This window comes from Girardinichthys multiradiatus, chromosome 11 (genome assembly GCF_021462225.1).
Source record: "Girardinichthys multiradiatus isolate DD_20200921_A chromosome 11, DD_fGirMul_XY1, whole genome shotgun sequence".
NCBI classification, from domain to species: Eukaryota; Metazoa; Chordata; class Actinopteri; order Cyprinodontiformes; family Goodeidae; genus Girardinichthys; species Girardinichthys multiradiatus.
In genome coordinates, this window is record NC_061804.1 from 33902382 (window position 1) to 33924530 (window position 22149).

General features: G+C 38.3%; 3 protein-coding genes across 4 annotated transcripts; 2 read left to right on the top strand and 1 right to left on the bottom strand.

Annotated features, from left to right (window-relative positions):
* Positions 1 to 30: 30 nt before the first annotated feature.
* Positions 31 to 8476, bottom strand: LOC124876466 (ribonucleoside-diphosphate reductase large subunit-like). Its single transcript, XM_047379272.1, has 19 exons — positions 8319 to 8476; positions 7536 to 7624; positions 7259 to 7436; positions 6419 to 6519; positions 6252 to 6311; positions 6136 to 6175; positions 5878 to 6040; positions 4587 to 4728; positions 4410 to 4493; positions 4140 to 4301; positions 3977 to 4056; positions 3690 to 3891; positions 3436 to 3585; positions 2176 to 2397; positions 2017 to 2093; positions 1780 to 1915; positions 861 to 956; positions 600 to 788; positions 31 to 517 (listed from the first exon to the last, which is right to left on the bottom strand). The coding sequence occupies exons 1-19, from the start codon at positions 8335 to 8337 to the stop codon at positions 326 to 328; spliced, it is 2382 nt and encodes a 793-aa protein (XP_047235228.1). The 5' UTR covers positions 8338 to 8476; the 3' UTR covers positions 31 to 325.
* Positions 8477 to 9578: 1102 nt separating this feature from the next.
* Positions 9579 to 20220, top strand: rnf121 (ring finger protein 121). The gene is made up of 9 exons (XM_047379038.1): positions 9579 to 9730; positions 11547 to 11584; positions 11909 to 12050; positions 12379 to 12533; positions 12763 to 12870; positions 14702 to 14822; positions 14904 to 15037; positions 17682 to 17783; positions 19321 to 20220. Exons 1-9 carry the CDS (start codon positions 9653 to 9655, stop codon positions 19439 to 19441), a joined length of 999 nt encoding a protein of 332 aa, XP_047234994.1. The 5' UTR covers positions 9579 to 9652; the 3' UTR covers positions 19442 to 20220.
* Positions 20221 to 20374: 154 nt separating this feature from the next.
* Positions 20375 to 21835, top strand: LOC124876358 (interleukin-18 receptor 1-like). 2 transcript variants are annotated; one of them, XM_047379037.1, is made up of 5 exons: positions 20375 to 20662; positions 20739 to 20780; positions 20846 to 20908; positions 21060 to 21189; positions 21292 to 21835. In XM_047379037.1, exons 1-5 carry the CDS (start codon positions 20638 to 20640, stop codon positions 21449 to 21451), a joined length of 420 nt encoding a protein of 139 aa, XP_047234993.1. In that variant the 5' UTR covers positions 20375 to 20637; the 3' UTR covers positions 21452 to 21835. The 2 variants fall into 2 exon arrangements, with proteins under 2 accessions (XP_047234993.1, XP_047234992.1); XM_047379036.1 differs by having other exon boundaries at positions 20375 to 20780.
* The last annotated feature ends 314 nt before the right edge of the window (positions 21836 to 22149 follow it).

Below are 22149 nucleotides of genomic sequence, written 5' to 3' on the forward strand. Positions count from 1 at the left end.
CTGTGTTGCGGCGCTGGTAATCGTGGAAGATGCAGTAATAATATTTAATGCCAGATGATTGATTCTATTCTAAACAAAGATCAACATGAAATTCAGTAAAAAGAAAACTGCAATTATAAAACTAAGTACAATCAATTCTATACATTATGGAAATACAACATACATTTCATGATATGAAAAAAAAAATCCCTAAATATTAAATAACTGTATAAATTTGCGATTTTGTTCTTGTTCACTTAAAAAGCACCAAATAGTTTCCAGAAATATTATAAATCAGGTTGTGAATGTTTGAGGGGAACGGAGCTGGAGCGAGTCATTCCTTGTTTTAGGAACCGCACATCAGGCATTCGTCTTTGTTGGCTAAGGAGCAGACCATGGCTGCTGTGTTGCGCTCTCTGGCTTCTTCCTCCACACTCTTCGTCGACTGGCTCTCCTTCAGTTTCTCCTTGTTCAGGGTGAACTGAATCGGGTTGGCAGCGGGTTTTGTTCTCAGGTAGTACATGCCGGTTTTCAGGCCCTGCAGGAAAACATAAACAGGGATTAAAGAGTTATTACTGACACTCCGAGGTAGCATATTTGTCCCTTGGGTCCTGACTTACCAACTTCCATCCATAGAAGTGCATGCTGGTGAGTTTGCCGTAGTTTGGCTCAGCAATGTGAATGTTCAGAGACTGGCTCTGATCAATGAAGGTGCCACGATCTGCTGCCATCTTGAGGACAGCCTTCTGGGAGATTTCCCAAACTGTTTTATACAGCTGCTTCAGATCATCTGGGATCTCTTTAATGTCCTAATGGAAGTAAGGACATGTTACAGTCTTTCTTTATTAAAATTTCTTCAGTTCTTACATTTTTTTTTTTACCTGGATGGAGCCGTTCTGAGCAACTAACTGGTTCTTCATATCCTCATTCCACAGTCCTCTTTCTGTGAGGTCCTTCAGCAGGTGAGGATTCACAATCTATATGAAAGACAGAAAAGATGAAAAACCTTAAGGCAGTCTTTCATTCAAGGTTGGGCTGATTGGGGTCCTAATCTCAGCATTTTTAAAGGATCAGCATTGAAATCCAGGTCTAAACTCCACTCCTGATACTCATTTTACATCTAATATTTGTGATTTTCTTTTATAAGCTGCATTCCCAGCAAACCTATTTTATTTTTTGAAATCATGGTCAATTCTGTGTGCTAAACTTGCACACATGATTTTGCATATTCTGTAAATCCAACAAAACCTTGTTTTACATAAAGTGTGTTTCATGCTTTGACGATCACAGTAAAAGAGAAGTTAAGAGCTACTACTAAAGCTACCAGTCTGTCATATGACCAGCTCTGTCTGAAGCACAACCCAGACCGCTGTCTTGTAGGGGAGAGTTGCACAGAAAGCAGCTGAAAACTAATCCTTAGCTTTTTGATTTGAATGCCATAAAATGTAAGTTAAGGAAACAGGAACACAACCTTTTCTGTAAGTTGTGTCTGCAGATGATTCCCCTTAGCCTCATATTTATGAGGCAAATTATCAACAAGTTGCATCAAACTTGAAAACAAATATGCTTGCATTGGTCTAGCAGTAGCAACAGCCAACAGGAGCAAGATGCACGTTTTTGAAAGACACCATGTCATACAGGTGAATCGCGGCTCATTTTAATGCACCCAATTGGCACTGGTTTTAATAAAGTGTTGGACATTATCATTATTATACGACTCAGATTGAGAACAGGAATAAACCAAATCCTAATTTTCCCTTTCTTTTGTTTTTTAAAGCACCAAATGTATTGTAAGCTGACCTGAAACTCTCCTGAGAGCACCCTGCGAGTGTAGATGTTGCTTGTGTATGCCTCAATGGACTCATTGTTGCCCAGGATCTGGGCAGTGGAGGCTGTGGGCATCGGGGCCAAAAGCAGGCTGTTCCTCACACCGTGCCTAAGGACAAACAAGTTTGAGGTATAGTTTATATAGGATATGGTATAGGAAAACGGAGACGTTTAAAGACAAGACCAAGTGAAGATTCCAGATGGACTTACTTTTCAATTTTCTCCTTTAGTGCTTTCCAATCCCACAGGTCTGTTGGGGTTTTATTCCACATGTCGTATTGAAGGATCTGAAAATTAGAATGCCATCATCAGCCCACAATCGAACACCTCTAATCTGCTTGCTTAGATTGAAGTCTGAAAACTACTCACTCCCTTGCTGACGGGAGAGCCAGCGTAAGTTTCATAGGGGCCAAATTCTGCTGCCAGCTCACAACTGGCCTCCAGGGCAGCATAGTAGATGGTCTCAAAGATGTGAATGTTGAGTAACTGGGCCTCAGGGCTTTCAAATGGGTAGCGCATAAGGATAAAGGCATCAGCCAGACCTTGCACACCGATTCCAATAGGCCGGTGACGCTTGTTGGATTTTTCAGCCTGTGAAGCAGGAAGGAGAAGGTGTTTAAAAGAAGTTGATACTTTACATACACTCACTATCTGAATGGCTGCCATCCTAATTTTGGTCAATTTCTTAAATTGACACAGGGTTAAAATGACACACGCAGGCTCAAATGTATACATACACTGTCACTGGTTATTATGTTTTAGGCATAGTCCATAAATTGTCATTATGGATTAAGACATTACAGAAGTTTAATGCCAACCCAGCTTAATCCATTTTAAAACCTGCTTTGATGTGTTTTGGATCATTGTTCTGTGAGGACACTCGACTGTGTCCAAGTCTCAACTGTCTCGCTGTTGTTTAGAGGTAAAGTTGAAGTATTTGGAGGTGACCCTCGTTTGTCATTATTCAACCTAAAGTGTGCAATTCACCAGTACCACTGGGAGCTAGACATGATTTTTCTTGAGCTTTGGTGGTTTCTGGTTGGTCATTATTGAACAACCTAAATAATTTCCTTTCATCTGAGGGTGACAGTCTGGGCCAGATTGTTGGAACTTGGACACAGTTGGATGTTCCAGCTGGGCAATGATCCTAAACACAATTTGTAATGGATAAAGCAGATAACATTACGCTTCTGCAATGGCCTTGATCTGAACCCTATTGGAGATTTGTGGATTATGTTTTAAAGCCAGATATTACCAGAAAACCAATCAATTAAAATTACTTCCACCATTTCTGATAAGAAGGGTGATCATAAATTCATCCAGAACGATGCCAGAAGCTTGTTACATTTATTTCAGATGACTGGGGGTGTATGTTTGTTTTAATCTGTGTGCATAATGTTAAAAGATTTGTGGAAAAATCCATTCTAAATTCAAACAATGTTTTTTTTATGAAATTAAATCAAATTTTATGTTCTGAAACCGACCCTAGATAACCTACTGCTAAAATGCACACTTAAAAGCCCAAACGTCATGTCATTGATGGCCAGGTTAAATGCATGTAACCCTCTGTCTGGAGGCGTAGCTGCAGGGAGGACAGGGTCTCCGCAGCAATCAACACGGAAATCGTACCTCAGGCACTGGGTAGTAGTTGATATCGATGATCTTGTTTAGGTTCCTGACAATGACCTTGGTTACAGATGCAAGCTTTTTGAAGTCAAAGCTCCTTTCTGAGGTGACATACATGTTGAGGGCAATGGAAGCCAGGTTACACACTGCAACCTGAGTTAGAGAAAGAACAGAGCTGATTGATCATATCTATGATCAATGCACTGTAGAATGGTATTCAATAGGGGAGAAACGTATGTGGTGGTTATTGTACTCACCTCATCTTTACTTGTGTATTCTACAATTTCTGTGCACAGATTGCTGGACTTGATGGTGCCCAGATTTTGCTGGTTGGTCTTCCTGTTGCAGGCGTCCTTATAGAGCATATAGGGTGTACCTGTCTCTGTCTGTGACTCAATAATGGCGTACCAGAGCTGTTGAGCCTTCACCACACGCCTGACCCTGCCCTCCTTCTCATAACTAAAGGTGGACATGATAAGCAGAAAATTTTAGCCCTGACTAATGGTGAAAAAAAAAAAAAAAAACTTTGCTGTGCCGAACTTACCGAGTGTAGAGCTCCTCAAACTCCTCTCCCCAGCATTCATCCAACCCAGGACATTCACTTGGACACATCAGAGACCAGTCCTACAGGGACAGAGGAAAGGACACATGATTAGTATTAAATCCACCTCAGATCTACTGGATAGGATATTTCCTTCAGGATTCACCTGATTGCTTTCCACTCGTTTCATAAAGAGATCTGGGATCCACAGGGCAAAGAACAGGTCTCTGGCCCTTTGCTCTTCTTTACCCGTGTTCTTCTTCAACTCCAAAAAATCAAACACATCAGAGTGCCATGGCTCCAGGTACACAGCGAAGGCGCCGGGTCTCTATAAACAGGCAAGCACAATGGCCTGTGTGGTTAAAGGTTTAAGAAGCACCTCAATTACCTTTTTATGCATCCTTGTTAGACTCCTTTTTTCGGAACATCTCCTCACCTTGTTGCCGCCCTGGTCCACATATCGCGCTGTGTTGTTGTACACTCGTAGCATGGGAACCAGCCCATTAGAAATCCCGTTAGTCTGGAAAAAAGTGAATATATATTACATTTGGTTGTTCAAAAAAAAAAAAAATACGTGTTTTATTTCATTCTCAGCTGTATCTATGTGGCTCACCCCGGCAATATAGCTGCCTGTTGCTCTGATACAGCTGACCGCCACGCCAATGCCTCCTGCTGATTTGGAAATGAGTGCGCACTGCTTCAGTGTGTCGTAAATACCATTGATGCTGTCCTCACTCATAGCTAGCAGGAAACAGCTGCAAAGTCACCCAAAATGTTGAATTAGGAAACAAAAATTAAGATGAACCTCAAAGCTTCTAGTCAGAGGTTTGCATTCATGATATAGTCGTGAAAGTCTTACCAATTTCTGAATTTTAATGATGTAAATTATTTAAAATTTTTCTCACACAGGGTCAGAGCCATACCTACAGGCTCAAGCATGCGCATACACCCCCATTATTATTTGCATAAATGTCTCTAAGCAAGTTGCAGTGCAACCACACACTTCTTAAAACACCAACAAGCTTCTGGATGGATATCTGATTCCTCTTTCTGGTAAATTGGTTAATTTACTGGATTAGACCCTGGATTTCATGCCTAGGGCGCAAGCTTTTAATAAGGTTGAGGTCAGGGCCATTCCAGAAGCTTAATATTAGCCACGCTTATCTATTCCACAACCGGCTTGGATGAGTTTAGGGTGATTGTCCTGCTGGAACACCAGCTGTGTACATGGTTCAACCATCTGACCCAAAGTCTTACACTGGAATATAAGCAAATTGGTTAAGATGTTGAAGAACATCCAAGACTCAAACACCAGTCCTGCCCACAATGAAGCAACCCTGGAGCATTGCATATGGTGGGTGGAATAATGAAGACAAGAAGACTTCCAACTTTACCTCAAATCAGCTGATAGATGGTTGAAACATGGACACAATGTAGTGGTCCAACAGGAAAATGATGAGAAACACGCAATAAAACTGGTTTTGAAATGGATAAAGCAGGTTAACATTAAGCTTTAGAAATGGTCAAACGTAAATGCTTGAAAATGTATGGACTGTGTTTAAGAGTCGGGTGGTTGCCAGAAAACTAGCCAATTTACCTGAGATCTACCAATCCTGATAGGGAGGAAGAATGGTGACAAAAGCTTGTTTGCTGGCAACAAAAAGCATTTTGTCAAAATGAAATATGCTGAGATCTCTGTTGTTTATATCTGAGACTGTGTCCAATTTTGACTGTTGATTAGAGAGAATCCACAATGAATTAAAACTTTTGCACCCAATTCATTAAAGTTATTTGTTGTATAACCACCCAACCATGGAAAGAGCTTGGTTCAGAGGAATCATTATGTTATTCGTTCCGCTGATGAGTGAATGTGAACCTCTCACAGGAACCTTTTTTTTTTTTACCTGGACAGCTGAGGCCTGTTGGTGCCTGCGTTGAACAGGGTAGGAGAGGCATGGGTGAACCACTTTTCTGAAAGCAGGTTGTACGTTTCAATAGCTGCATCAATGTCTCGTTTGTGAATCCCGACTGCCACTCTCATCAGCATCTGCTGGGGTCTCTCAGCAACTATAAAAAGTGGTCATCAACAATTAGATTTTAAAATGATTTGAAGGGGACATTTGCAGCCATGAACATAGTTCTGAGTAAGTGAGGAAACATGCCTTTGCCGTTGATCTTCAGTAAATATGAGCGCTCCAGAGTCTATAAGAACAAAAGAAAATCTGTCAGTGTCCTTGCAAATTGTTCAAAATGTGTACAAAATAAGGCAAGATGTTACCTTAAACCCAAAGAAGTTGTAAGAAAAGTCCCTGTCGTAAATGATAGCTGAGTTGAGAAGCTGCAAGGATTGAGAGTGATATGTTAATACCTGCTAAACATAATTAGTTCAAGTTGAAAATCGAAAGAACAAACATAAGATTCCCCACTCCCCCCATGGTGACTTACAGCCTTGTTTTCGAGGACAATGTCAAGTGTCTCCTTGGCGATCATAGGGGAGTGACGTTTGTTTAAGGGGTTGACATAGTTGTACAGGTCCTCCATCACATCTGTGTAAGAAGCAGACAGGTTGTTGATTTTAGGACTGAGTCATGGCAGAGGTAAGTGAAATTTTACAGAAGGCAGTGGAGTTAATTATGAAGGTACATGGGACTTGTCTATATTGTCAGTGCATTGCAAAACAAATCACACCTCTTGGACCTTTTCACATTTTTGATGCAACCAGACAGATTCTCCCAGCTGAACTATGCAGCTCCTACAGAGCTAACATGGGCCCCAGCTGCTTCTGATATTAATGATGTGCCTGTCGGCCCTATAACTTTAGGTAGGGAGCCAGGTCTTGGTAGGTTTGCAGCTGGACTGATCACTGTTCTATAAGAGGTTCACAGCTTTGAATATTGTTTTATATCCTAACCTGCTTTAAAAGTCTCCATAGCTGCATCCCTGACTTGTATCTGTATTCCTTGGTCTTCATGATCGCCTTTGTTTACTAATGTTCTCAAACAAACCTTTGATGCCTTCACAGAACAGCTGGATTTATTCTTAGATTAAATTACACATAGGTGGACTCTATTAATTAGGTGATGTCCTAAAACAATTGGCTGCACATGATTTTATTAAAGGGTGTCAAAGTAAAGGTGGCTGATTAGAAATTAAATAAAAAATTGAAAACAATTGCACAATTATGCGCCACTTTATGTTGGTTTACCACATTAAATCTCCATAAAATATATAACAGACACTGTTATATAAAAGTTTAATTTAACGGAAAATCGACAGCATACATACCACTGAAAACTTTCTTGGTCTCTCTGTGCAGGTTGGACACAGCAATCCGAGCTGCCAGGATTGCATAGTCGGGATGTTTGGTGGTGAGTGTGGCAGCAGTCTCTGCAACCAGAGTGTCCAGCTCCACAGTGGTGACCCCACTGTACAGACCCTGGATCACCTTCATTGTAATCTGGGCCTGCATAAAACGAGGCAAGAGGATTATCAGAGTAGAGACATACATGTCTATTTAATTGATGCTTCCTTCAAGACTTTTTCTATGCTTGCTTGAACTTACGGGGTCCACAAAGTCACCGTTGAGTCCATAGCAGAGCTTCTGAATGCGGGATGTGATTTTATCAAAACTAACGGCCTCATGGCGCCCATCTGAAAGAATAAAAATACAAAAGAGAAGTTTTCATATGCATTAAATCACTTTCTGAAATAAATTACCAGACAAGTTGAACGGTATTGAGAGGCAAGCACTGGTTTATTTATTTGGGGCCACTCAGATTGGCAGGTCTCCTTACGGAAGCCCATTAGTAAACACCTGTTTGGCGAGTTACAGCGCCAGCAAAAGGAGCGCGCAAAGGCAACAGATGCAACTTGCGCTGATTTTGACATTTAATAAATGAATTTGCTTTAAAAATCAAAGGGCATAGAATAAACACAGAACAACAACAACAACAAAAAAAAAAACAACTAAAGAAGACATATTTACTCGTTTAAACTTTAGGTTCAGACGCTTGTTCGCCAATTTTTATTTTTTATTTTTGCTTTGAACATATATTTCATAAACATAAAGAAAAAATCCTGGAACAAACAGAAATCGCCAACCCTGTCATTTCATAACTGGATTTTTTGTTCTACGTTTCGGCGGAAACTGCACACAAAGAAACAAACAAAACAAAAAAAATACGTCAAAGACGACTATTAGACGTCTGAAACTAAACTGTAAAGTAAAACTATTTACCTTTCACGGTGCAAATATGCATACTGCTTTAGAGAGATTGCACAAAATTAGAATAACTTTTCTTCGGTTACATCTGACAGTAAAAAAGACAAAACTTGGTTACGATACCTCGTTTAATCACATGCATGTTGATAGTAGAGTAGCTGCTTATTCACAGACAGAAGGCTTTAGCGCGGAGACAGAAAAATTATAAAACCACTTTACTACAAAACGATTATTCCTGTTTATATTACTCTCAGAAACGCCAAATCTCAAAGTAAAAGCGCCAACAAGCCAGAAACCTATTAAAAGCGAGTCATTCTGGGCAGTGCTGGCTTTCAGCCAATCAGGGCTGACTCCGTGAGACCGCTAAACCAATCACATTCTGAGCACAGTCCTTTAACATCCTTCACTTGAATAATCTGGCGGGATGTTGTTTTTACGACGTTATTAAAGCAGTTGGTTGTTACACCCATAAACACATTATATGGCTATGGTTGTAACTTTGCAGTTTGATGATGCATGTTAATGATAACTTCGCCATCGACCTATATAGGTTTATAAACGTGTTATTTCTCAATTAACACAGCTTGTTGATCAGGAAAAAATGAATTAAAATAATCGCAGATTGTGTTTTACTTGACAGTCATATATATAACATAACATTATTTATCAAATAAATAGCAATGAAGGTAAAGTGCTCATTTTGAATAGTTCTGTTTGTGCAATGCAGATATAAACCTATCAAAGAGGCAATAATTTCAATTCTCCCTTTTGTCAAAAGGTAATTCAGGTTATTTTTAGTCCTGGTATTTTTTTTTTTTTAGCTTTTAAAACATTTTCCCTTAGTTTCTTCTCACTTTTACAGTTAAGTTTAAGAGAAAAGTGCATAAGGCTAAGATGTAACACAATTAATAGTTTATTTAGTCTTTTGCAGGAATGTGACGCTTAATCAGTAATAACTCAGAAGAAATGCACCATTATAATTTCTTTTTTGACGGTATTACAAAATACAGTAACATGTAACATGACTTACAGTAAGATATCAATGATGCGGTTTGCAGTGTGTACTTTTAAAGGTCTTGTACGTTTTTTTCTGTATGAAGTGTAACATTTACCATAAAATATAGAATAGTAACAGAGAATTTGTTTAACGTGTTAATTAGGCTGGGTAGAATTCTTATTTTGCAATTTTACAAACTAAACATTTGAACCCTATCTGATTCACAGTATTTTAACCCATTAAAAAAATTCTAAATATCAGCTGATATATGGTACACTGGTACTTGAAAACATGAACTTGATACTGTTTGGTTATAGCAACGAAAAAGACTCAGTTTTACAAGTTGACCCACATTTAATTTCGAACTTTATTTTGAAGGTGTTTCAAACCGGAAGTGATTCTCCTAAACTGCTCTGCTAATGCTAATGGCCCCGGAACGATAAAGAAGCTCTCTCCGAAGATGGCAGGGGTGTTTGAGGTGGAGGTTGACGGTGTTGAGCACGACCACGGATTAGAGCAGCACAATGAACCAAACCAGGTTAGATCAATGAGTCGCACTGACAGTGACAGATTGAACAGGCCGCCGTAGTTTAGTCTGAGGAGGAGCTAGCTTCCTAGCCAGCTTCTGCTCCCACTCTGATAGCAGCTAACTGCCCCGGCTAACTTATAAACCATTACCAAGCAACTATGTCTGAGAGAAAGAACGATGTAAGCTAAACTTGTAGAAACAGTGCTCCAAATAAAAATAAAAACTACGTCTTGCTAAGATGAAAAGCATCACCTGCTATTACACAAAGCTACTTCTGTTTTCCTTTTTAACTTTTTTTTTTTTTTTTTTTTTTTTTAGGTGTTTCGTCTTTTGTAATTTCACTGAGCAGTGATTGACATTTTTAAAATTATTTTTAGTATGAGATGATGTGGCTGGTGGGGCTCAAAGGTCGGGTAATTTTACTGGAAGCACTTCCTGTGACAATTCAGTCTTTTGTTTCCTCTCAACGTTACTAAATGTAAAGTGATGAGTTTAGAGTACAGTAAACAAAAGGGTCATTTAAACAGTTGTAAAAGTCTGTTAGGCTCTGTTATTGCATAAACTGTGTTACATAAATAGCTTGAAATTCTCCTAAAACCAATATTTATTGATGATTTTTGTAACCTTTGGCGTGGTTGTCCTTCAGCTTATTGTGTAAAGCAAATAAGTGTGTTTACAAATAGTATCCAAACGTGTGCTAGACTGATCTTATATGAACTAATCAATGATTTAGTTCACATTCAATTGGGAATGAATGGCTTATCCAATGTTCACTTACTACACTGCAGAAAATGTGAATCATTATATTCATCAGAACTTTTATTTGGAAACCTGTTTATGATGGCAATTACTATTTATTTGTTGTTGTTTGAGGTAAGGATAATTGGAGAGACATGCATCAGTGTTTCCTATCAGCTTTAAAATTCATTTCAGGTAGTTAAACAAGCTCAGCAAGCTGGGAGGGACAGCAGCTGTTAAGCACAGTTGAGGCATTTTGAATATTACTCTGGAATGCTTTATATGAATAGGTAGACTTAAGAAGGCCAGCACAATGTTGTATCTGTTAGAGATGCATCGATTTGGCTTATATTGGCTAATATTTATGTTTTTAGGACTGACCCACTTATTTTTATGTTCTTTTTAAAATGTTAAAAGGTATAAAAGCATAGTATAGTATAAAAGTACTAGAATATTGTCCATAAAAAGAGAAATAGAGGGGCTATAGGTTTTTTTGATAGACCTTACAGTTTGGATGTCATCTGAAATTGAAGCAATTACAAAAAATTGCCCATTTATCCAAAAAAAAGTGAGAGTTGTCAGTTTTGGTGCATTTAATGATCAGTAATTTACTCACCAGATCAAAATGAAGAACTGTCATAATATGGCATAAATAATTTTAATCACTGGCTGATTTATTGCAGTATTGTGAATACCTATGACTACAAAACAATTTTTTTTACCACAAAGTTTCTTGGGTTTATTTTCAACTCAATGATTTCTTAATTTTAATCATAACTGAGAACTAATTTTGAACTGTCTCACCTTGTTAATTAAAGTTTGAAAGAAAATAAAACGGTAACATCCAGCGATGAAGAGATCCAGCTTTTCCTGGCCAAAATTATTTTTTTGAAATTGATTTGTTCTTTGAACTATACTACTTGAAAGAGAAGGACCTTTGACAGAGGTAGTAGTTTTGGGTCCTGCAGAGAACCAAGGATCACAAGATTATCCCCATTTGTTCACATGCTAACATTTTGTAATTTTATTCACCTTTTTATTTCCTATCTTTTCCTAAGTAACTTTTATTCACTTTGCCTTTTTATAGTTTGATGTGTCTAAGCTTTCACCAGAAGAAAAATGGAGGTTAGTCTCTGCACCACAGTTGGACTTATCTGTACTACGCTGCACATCAGTATATTTTTACCTGATAATGCACAAACAACTTTTGTAACTATGTATCAATAATAAATTACTATCTGCTTCTGTTTTATGCATTTGTTTAGGACATGATCTAACCTTACCAAGGTTAAAAGTCAAAAACATTTGACTGTAAAACCAGTTAAATGATTTTGCATCATCACATTTGTGTTATTTACCAGCATGAGCACACATCCTGTATTGGTATTAATCTTCTGATCATGTGGCTGCTTGCTAACATAATATGCGTACCTGCATCTCTCTCAACAGAGTGGAGCATGCGAGAATGCATGCCAAACACAAAGGCCACGAGGCGATGCACGCAGAGATGGTGCTGATCCTCATTGTCACCCTGGTCGTCGCCCAGCTGGTACTCGTGCAGTGGAAACAGAGACACGCAAAGTCGTACAATGTAAGGCACAAAAGACACAAGCTCTGAGTGTGAATTTGGAAATACCATCATGTAAAGGTTTTCATACTGAGTACAAAATCTATTCAAGTGGGACAAGAGGTATGTGTGTTTGCATTAATGTGAAAAATATATTTTTGGAATCTGTGTTGGTGAAGAACATGCAATTAGATTATATCTGTGGCTGTACGTGACGGTAATGTTGTTTTGCTTATCCTAATGTTTTTTAGTTTGTCTCATCTCTTATAGTTGTGACCTCCTTCATTTTGTTTAGTTTATGTCCGTTGCTCACATCCACTATTTACTATCTGCACATTTTCCTGTCCTTTAGCTGGTGACACTGTTCCAGATGTGGGTAGTTCCTCTCTACTTCACTACCAAACTTCACTGGTGGAGGTTTCTGACCACGTGGTTTATTTTCTCCATCATCACCGCATACATTTCCTTCCGTGCCACTCGAAAGCCACTGGCCTGCACCACACCAAGGTAAATCCAATGCTTAGATGTGTGTAAAAACTTCGGTTCTAGATGGTAATCCACTTGAAAGTGAGGAGAGGTTTCAGTAATGAAAATGCTTTTGAAACAAGGTGATCAGTGCTGTTCTCTTTCTTTGGTTGTGGTTTAGAGGTTTAAAATGATTTGTGTTATTTTAATTGTAAAATAGACTATCTTTTTTCACTCTTAAGTCAAGCTCATTCACTGTCTGTTTTTGTAGGTTGGTGTACAAGTGGTTCCTCCTCCTGTACAAGATCAGCTATGCCATAGGAATATTTGGTTACAGTGTTGTCATGTTTACACTTTTTGGTATCAACCTTATATTCAGGTACGTATAATTGTACAAAAACATGTTCTCCCTTTTTCCAGACACTGTAAAATCTCCAGTGCATATATGGTGTTAATGAAATTTGTACAACTTGCCACTTCTTTAGCTGCTTGGGCTCCTTGTTGTGTGATGCTTTATCACCACTAGATGGTGCTATTTCTAAATTATTTGTGATCACAGCCATAAGAATCCAACTACAGCTGCCTCTCAATAAATTAGAAGGCCTTCGAACAGTTTATTTTAGTAGAAAGTGAAGCTCATATTAAAGAAAATGTATAGAATATTAAATGGGGCAAATAAAAGAATCCACAAATATTGGTCTTCCATAAAGTTTTCTATGTACTGTACATTATAGGCATCGAATACCTGGTCTGGGCTCCTTTTGCATGAATTACTGAGTCAGTGCAATGTGGCATGGAGGTGATCAGACTGGGCTCTGCTGAGGTTTTAAGGAAGCCCAGGTTGCTTCAATAGTATTGTTGGGATTAGTGTCCAATCTTCCTATATTCTCCATGGGGTTTAGGTCTGACCAGTTTGTGTGCAAGTCAAGCACAGTCATTAAACAGATCATTGGTAGTTAGGGCAGTGTGGGCAGGTCCCAAGTCCTGTGGGACAATGAGATCAGCATCTCCATAAAGCTAGCATGCAGAGGAAAACATGAAATGTTCAAAAATATCCTGTTACACAGCTACAATGACTTTGGACTTGATAACACACACTGAACCCACAACCTTTTGTGACCTACCTGTGGGGACTGTCTGCAGGTTGTCTGTCAAGTCAGCAGTTTTACCCATGACTGTGTCATACGCTCTCAATAACATCTTATATTAAAAATCTCCTTCTTTATTGGTTATGCACAATATTCAAACATTCTGAGCCACTGAATTTTGAAGGTAGCTGTACATTAAGCGGTCAAAAATCTCCTTCCTTTGCTTCTTTTCTTTGAATTTGCTTGTCTGTGATTGAGTTCTAGTTGCAGAACCGCATTATAAATGGAAACCGTTGTAACTAGCTGTGTTCAACTACAGGGCTGCCTTAATATCTAAATATCTCTTTAGCCCATCTTCCTGTGAACAAGCTGTCTGACACATCACTGTTTCATTTCCCCATCCTTGAGGTTAACTCCACATATAGACTGGAATAGGTTAAAGGGCAAATGCTCACAATCCTGTTACTGACCTCCTTGTTGAATTCAAATATATATTTAATTTAAGTTCAATCGATATTTAATTTCTGTATACAAATAAAAATTTTGTCTTGGCAAGTGCATTTCCAGTGAAATACATAAATAAAGTGAATTGGAATGAACTAAACACTTTAGCTAAGAAAGTTATGACTGGAAATCATAACAGTGCTCCTCTGATCATTTTGTTTGGATAAAGAGTAAAATGACTCAGTTTAGGAACATGCATAAGAGAGTCTGTCTGCTTCCTGAAACTATGAAGGTTAATGTGTTTTGCTTGTAAAAATCATGTGACAAGCTTGAGCTTTTGTTAAAAGTGAAACATACAATCTGCACGTAACAAATGTGTGTTTTCTTCTCGTTTTTCCAAAGAGATGGGTTGCCAAGGAGAGGACTGCTTTTTTTTCAGTGACATTGTTTACAGGATGAGGCAGCTACATTTAAAACATGGTTACAGTTCTTTCAGGGTTTATTTATTATAAGTTGCATCTTGAGATTAAGCTTTTTCATTTTTAATTTGCCATCTGGGTTAAAAATCCCCCAAAAAGTCAAAGCAGTGTTCGTAAAATATTGTTAAATGGATCATTTAGGGTATTATATTCGTGTGTATTTGATTTATCTTGTTTAGCTCTCTGATTATCTTTCCAGAATAAAGCCAGAGGATGCTATGGACTTTGGTGTGTCACTGCTATTCTACGGGTTGTACTATGGGGTCCTTGGAAGAGACTTTGCTGAGATGTGTGCAGACTTCATGGCCTCAACCATTGGAGTAAGCAGATAAATTGCATGTCCTACAGGAAATGTCTGTGAGTGTAACTGTTACTTAAACTGTTTCTGTGTCTTATTTCAGTATTATAGTGCATCTGGGATGCCAACAAAACACCTCTCGGACAATATCTGTGCTGTGTGCGGTCAGCCCATTCTTGTAGATGTCAGCGAAGAAGGGATAATTGAGAACACCTACAGATTATCCTGCAATCATGTGTATCCTTTGTGTCACATGTTCAGATTTGCTTTTTGAGTCGGACTTATCAGCCAAAGGGAAGTTGGGGGGCATCATGGAGTGTTCTTTTAGTGTTTGTTTCAGGAACTACAATATGTAGTCTTTTACAATGTAAAGAGGAATTGGTAGGGGTTACCCAGTCTGTTTTGTCTGAAATTACCATATTCTACTTCCCCACTGATGATTGTGATCTGCTGACTGTTTTCAACGCATGAATACATGTGGAAGCCTCGGTCACAGGTGGTTCTGGCATGCACTCCAATACCTGATCCAAAAACCAGTAGAAAACTCTGCGTACCTGTTTTCATGCCTGGCATTAAAATGTTTCTCTACATGCGTCCACTGCAGGGGTCTGCAACCTAGAGCCACAAATACACGACCTTTTTTAAAAAAAAAAAAAAAAGACAACTTAAAATTTCTGATAGGTGATTGGTTGTCATTTTTAAAGAACCAGCTTTTTATTTTTAGGTTTTAAAATAAAAACTTTTGCAAAAAGAGATGGGAACATTTTCTTCTGTGGGAGGTTGATATTTTTGGAAAATGATGTAAAAGAAAAAAACAGTTTTCAACATATTGACAAGAAATAGATCTAAAAAAATATGAGCAATATTTCTAGTGACAATGTAATTCTATGAAGAAAAAAAAAAAAGATCCTTGACATGCATATGTTATCAAGTTTAATATTCTAAGTTGGATGTAGCAGACTTTGACTAGGCCATTCTTAAAAAGAATTATGATTTGATCTAAACCATCCCATTAAAGCTGTGGCTCTATATTTAGGGTTATGGTCCTGTTGGAAAGGGACCTAATGTTTCTTATTTTCTAAATAGTGTTTTTCCAGAATTTCTCTGTCATTAGCCTCATCTGTCAACCCATGAACTCTGACCTGCTTCCCTGAACCTGGTCAAGGAAGGCATCCCCACAGCATGAAACTGCCCTCACAATATGTTTTTATTTAGGAGTATCAGAGTAAAGTGGCCTTAATAGAAATAATAAAAAAAAAAAACGTATACTTTTCCTTCCATTTCACACATGTGCACCACTTTGTGTTGGCCTCTCCCATAAAATTGTTTGTCACTGAGTTGGCTGCCAGCTTAACAGCTAAAGCTGGGGCCACATTATACGATTTTTCTGCCCGATTCCCAGTCGAGGAAAGTCTGCGTCAGTCTGCGCTAGGTGCAGTCAGTTGGCAGGGAAAGTTGACCCAGAGATCTGTTAATGTCAGGGGAGGCAAAGAATGGAGTCTGCAAGGGTGTAGGGAGAATCGACCCCATCTCGGTCGCAGTCAGGCATATTTTGAGGCTGATCTGGATGCAGTCATGTAGTGTGAACTGATCACCGACAACTGCAAATGTGCGTCTCTGGCAGCCAATAAAAAAAGGCCTGGAATTAACAACAGCTGCAAGTCGACTTTGTTTTAAAACTATTTGTAGGGACACATTATGAACATAAATGCACAACAGCACTGTGCATTATACAAACTATCAACTAATTGTTACAATCACATTGTGAAACAAACAAAACAACAGAGAGATCCTGTGATATTTAAGGCAAAAACAGTAATAATGAAGAACTTCACATACTGAACAGAAAGGTAAGGGGACTTATTTTCATGAATTGACATTTCAAGAATTTTTGTTTGTGGTCTCCAGCCCAAACTTATCCCAACCCCAACAACCTCCCAACCTCAAGTAAATGTTCCAAACTCTCACAATGAGTATAAGAAAAACTAGGTCAACACTATAGAAATCATATTCAGTTGTGGGTTAAACTTATTTTAAATTTGATTTCTATGTAGGTGTGTAACAGATAAATAACCTGTCAATTTTCTTCTAATACCGCCACCTACTGGTGTGTTTGTTCCTTCAAACTGTCGCTCTCTGAGAGTTTCCAGTTCAGTTTTATGCGTTCAGTCAGCTTTAGTTGGTCTGAAAAATCCTGTGGTCTGTGAACCCTCAGTCGTTCAGTCGGGACAAAAAAAAACAGCCTGTTAGTGTGAACACCCGGTCTTGTTAAAACCTGCGGTGACTGTGAAAGTCGTGTAACGTGTCCTCAGCTTAACACATCAGCAGCAGCTTTACATTCACTGACCTGAACATTGTCAGTAATCACACTTTCCAACATTTCAAATACCATCATGGGATGCATTAGATGCAACTCTTTCAATATTGGAATCCAGTGATTAATATCTTCCAAGCATTTAGACTTACAAGTTCATTAAACACTGTAAACAAAAATAGATGTAATAAATATCCATTTACATTCCACTAAAAGGTTCTCTTCCAAATCTGATGTAAAACGTTAATGTTACACTGTGCAGTGTTTAAAGGAACCTTCTAGCAAAACGGATAACTTAAATTATCTTTTGTTTAAAAAGTCTCATGATTGATGAATAACCTATTTTTAAAGAGCCCTCATCCCACTGCTACACTGAGGCAATTAGACTAAATATGTGTCTTTATAAGTTTTTACTTCCACATTTTCACATGAACTCCTGGAATTTGCCAATTAGGTGGGCAATGAGTCACTGGGTTGCGATCAGCGTTTTTACTGCCTCTATCCTGTTGATGATGCTTTCATTTATACACTTTCCCAAGTTCAAGTTCAACTTAACTACACGTCCAGTTTCCACGAGTTCTGCATAAGAGGCTGGTGTATCGTTGGGAAGAAGCAGATGTGCCCCTACTGCAAAGAGAAGGTGGATCTGAAGAGGGTGTTCAGTAATCCGTATCCTTTTTATTGTCTCAGCTATAAAACATCAGCTTTAAACGTCATAACTTTATGTACTACTTTTTTGTTAAACATTAAATCTTGCTATTTTGTATTTTGAAGAAATTAAACTGAACAGCAAACTGTCTTTTATATTCTTAGAGGTTTTTATTGAGTGGAATAAAGATATCACTGTATGTGCTTTCAAGGACCAAATCGACAACAAGCATATTGACAGATGAACTCTTGACAGCATTCAGAAAAACCTGTTGTGGTGTGAGAGAACAATATGTTTTCTGATGAAGTGGAAGTTTGGAATTTAGCTGCCACTTTCAGCCTGCTAATTAACGGCAATTAACTGTAGTACTCTAGAAATTTACTGCTTGAATGATCAAGTTCTTGTTCCTTTTTTATGGGTCAGATAAAGACACATTAGAGGGATGTGTCAACAGTTTCCAGAAACAGAAATACAATTCTACAGGTGCAGCTTAGAGATTCGTTACACACCGTGGGATATATTTTAAGTGTTTATTTCTGTTCATTTAGAGGATTATGACTTGGCAACCAAAAAAATGTGTTGCTCAGAATTTGTAAATAATGCATAAGGCCAATATAAAAAAAACAAAAGTCCTATCCAATCATGGAGGAGACTGCTGACATGACCGTAGTTCAGCAGACAGTGATTGACACACTCCACAAGGAAAATAAGCCACAAAAGGGTATTGCCAAAGAAGGATGTAGTGCTTCTTTAGTAATACCAATGATATTAATTGGAAAAATAGGATGGAAAAAAGTGGATAAAAAGAGATCACCTGGAGAGGATTGGCTAAAAAAAAACAGCCCATTTAGGAGTTTGTGGGAGGTTCACAAGGTATGGACTGCAGCTGGAGTCGGTGCTTCAAGAGCCACCAGACAGAGGTGTATCTAAGATGAATCTGGAGGGACAAAACCCAAGTTGCTTGAGGTCCAGTGGGATGTTTCCACAGTCACTGACAATGTGGGGAGTCATCTGATGGTGTTGGTCCAAAGTCAGAGCAGCTGATACTTCTCTCTGCTGAAGAGCTTTTTGGGGAGCAGGCAGCAAACTGGACTGAACCAAACCTTACAGAGAATCTATGGAGTAAAGGAAGATGAGACAGCAGACCTTCATGAAACTTCATGAACACCTTAGCAGGCTGATCCATGTCATGCTGCATTAATGCAGCTATTTATTTAAAAGGAGCCTCAACAAGTAAGGAGTGCATATGCTGTGCAGTACATGCATACATTTTTCAGTTAGCTGAGATTTCTGTTTAAAATATATTTTCTCATATTGTAATTTTCTGAGCAACTGAATTTTTGGTTTTATTTAGCTGTAATTATCAAAATGAGCAAAAATAAACTCTTGAGATGTACCACTTTAATTTTTTATGGTCAGAATTAAATAAATGTTAATTTTTATTGATCTAATTTAATTTCTGATGTTCTGTTGAAATGAGATGTTATCGCTTATTTTTTTTTAACCTTCATTTCAATTCTGATTATTTCAAGTTGTTTTCTTTAACTATTTTCTCAGCTGGGAAAGGCCACATGTCATGTATGGACAACTTTTAGACTGGCTTCGATACCTGGTGGCCTGGCAGCCCGTCATCATCGGGTTTGTCCAAGGTATCAACTACATCCTCGGTCTGGAGTGATTCTGGACTAAAGACCTCAGTGGACAGAGAAGATATGCTCTGGCTCAAACAGACTGCGGGCCTAACATTAAACTAAAACACCAATAAAAGTGTCTCTACTTTTTGTAAATATTTATAGGTGCATATCTGTATTTACAGTTCATTCAAATTTTTCTCATTCTGGAGGTCTGTCAGTTTCCCAGGGTTTCTTTCACACAACGTCACCCCATGGGGTCCGTGATTTGGTTCAACTAGTAAATTGGTTTTCAAGATCATTAGAAAGGTGCTTTTTACTGATGTCTTAAATATTTGTTAAAAGTGTCATGCTGGAATTTGTCATGTTCATGTCTGAATGTTATGAGTCATAAATTTTGAATCGAAAACGTCACAAATCGTTACTTCCTCAAATATGTGAACCCTGATGCATTTTATTCTTTTAATGTAATCACAAATTTACATTTGTGTATTTTTAGCTTTAAGCTACACAGGTTTCATAAAACTGATGTCGCATATCTTGTGACTGGAAGCATCCTGTCACCGGGGAAAACTTTTTAATCATACTAAGCCCAGGATTCCTACACAGGGCTTATTATGAAACCTTCAGAATACCCTCACACAACTTATTTGTTTTTAAAATATTTCTTAATTTTAACATTTCTTAGCTCCTGAGGAATAGAAGTTATTTAGTTGGTGTCACTCTATAAGGCCAAATGGGGAAAATAAACTAGAAGATACTCAAAGGCGTCATACTGGTTGTTGAAATAATAATAAATAAAAAAAACAATATGATCCTGGTCAAATTGGCTAGATATTTATTATTTATTTTATTTTTTTTACATTAGAAGCATTGAAAAGGTCAGTTTTAAGGGGAAAAGTAACTGGTCTGTACAATAACCCTAAAGCAGCCAAACTTTCAATCAGTACCATTTAATAAACGGCAAAACGGTTTAGATTATTATCCGGGTTATTATTATCCGGCACATTACCAGGGTTTCTACTGAATGACGTTGCACAACCACAGATATGGACGCAACTGTAAATGACTCGGGGACACAAGATGGAAAGCCGTATGTTGACCTCAAAAGGAACACAAATGGACAGAACTGAGGAAATCCCCATAAACTGAGTGGGCGAAGGGGAAGTGTGTTCAAATAAATAAAGTGATCCCAAGTTGCAGATACTGTAGACAGTAGACGCTGCGAACGGGACAAATCGATATGAAGCTGCAGTCTGCCATCAAAGGTAATGTTGCACATTGATGAGAATACATTTAGTAGCCTTGTTCTTCGCCTTTCTCATATGTGGTCTCTTGCAACAGCTTTGGGATGTCTGTGTCTGCTGGTTGCAGATGGATTTCCAGGTAAGGAGCAATAAAATATGAGGCGGGTTTCTTATTTATTATATTGGCTCATCTAAGTTGTTCAGTTTCAGAGTACGACTCTCCAAAGATCATCGGGCCTCTCCACAACACAGTAAAAGCAGATCTAGGTAACGAATGCATGGTTTATCCTTTTTATTTGTACTCTGGCATTCACGTCTAAAAAGATCTGTTGCTTTTTGATGTTTAAAGTACCTATTTTGCTTTCAAATGAAGTCCATTCAAAGCGGTATTTCAATGCTGGTTTGGTGACCTTTCCAGGCGAGCAGCTGGTTCTCCACTGTGACGCGTTACCAAACTGTGAAGATGATGAGGCTCTGATCTACTGGCTCGTAAATGGCTCTTTCCCCGAGGAAACCTCCTGCCACGACAGAATAATCGAAACAAACGAGTAAGAATTATTTGAGCACTTTTAATAGAAGTCACAGCAGAAAATCATTTGCATCTTTTGCTTTTAACTTGGTTCTGATTGCAATGAAAAATCTTGTTTTAGATCAACTTTAATGGAAGGGTCGATCCTGCAGAAGAGTTTGCTGTTGAAAAACGTCACATTGGAGGACTTGAAGTCCACCTTCAGCTGTGTTGTGACAAATGCTGTGGGAATGACACAAAAGTTCATAAAGTTAGCAAATACCGATTGTAGTGATAATTAAGAAAATCTCAAGCCAGCTGGTAAACGAAGCTTACTGTTATGTTTCTCTTGTAGTATGCACGTTTGACATTAAATGTACGTTGTGCTGATGAATGAGTCCCTTCAGCTTCAACAGTCGTGTTGAACAGAAGAAAAACCAACACCCCTTTTTATCCTCTGGTCGTTTGTATGTGGAAGCACTTTAAGATGAAACGCTGACTGGAAGATGTCAGAAATGTCTGTGTTTGAAACATCCACAGCGATGTTTCTGTGAAAACCTCAACAAGCTGGGATGTAAATGTTCTTCGCTGCCAACACACTGTCATTTAGATGCCACACAAAGGCACTTTACTCTGACTTCTGAGTATATGCAGAATATATCAAAAATAAATTCCTAAACCTTTTACTATTCTTGTCCGCTATGTTTCTTTTTGCTGATGCCAAGTCAGCAAATTATGCTGTTTTGAATTAAATGACAAAAGCTGAAATAATGGCCATGTGTAAAGTGGGGGTTTGTGTAATATCAAACATGCTGCTGCCTCTCCTTATGAGTTAATTCTGCTATATTGTACATAAGCACACATTGTTGCTGTGCTTACGCGTTATTTGTCCTGTGTCAGTTACTGGCCTGATTATTTAATGGTTCTTCTCATAGCTCTGCAGAACCGAATATGAAAAACAATCTAAGGTGTAGGAGTTGAACCATGCAACTGGTAAAAT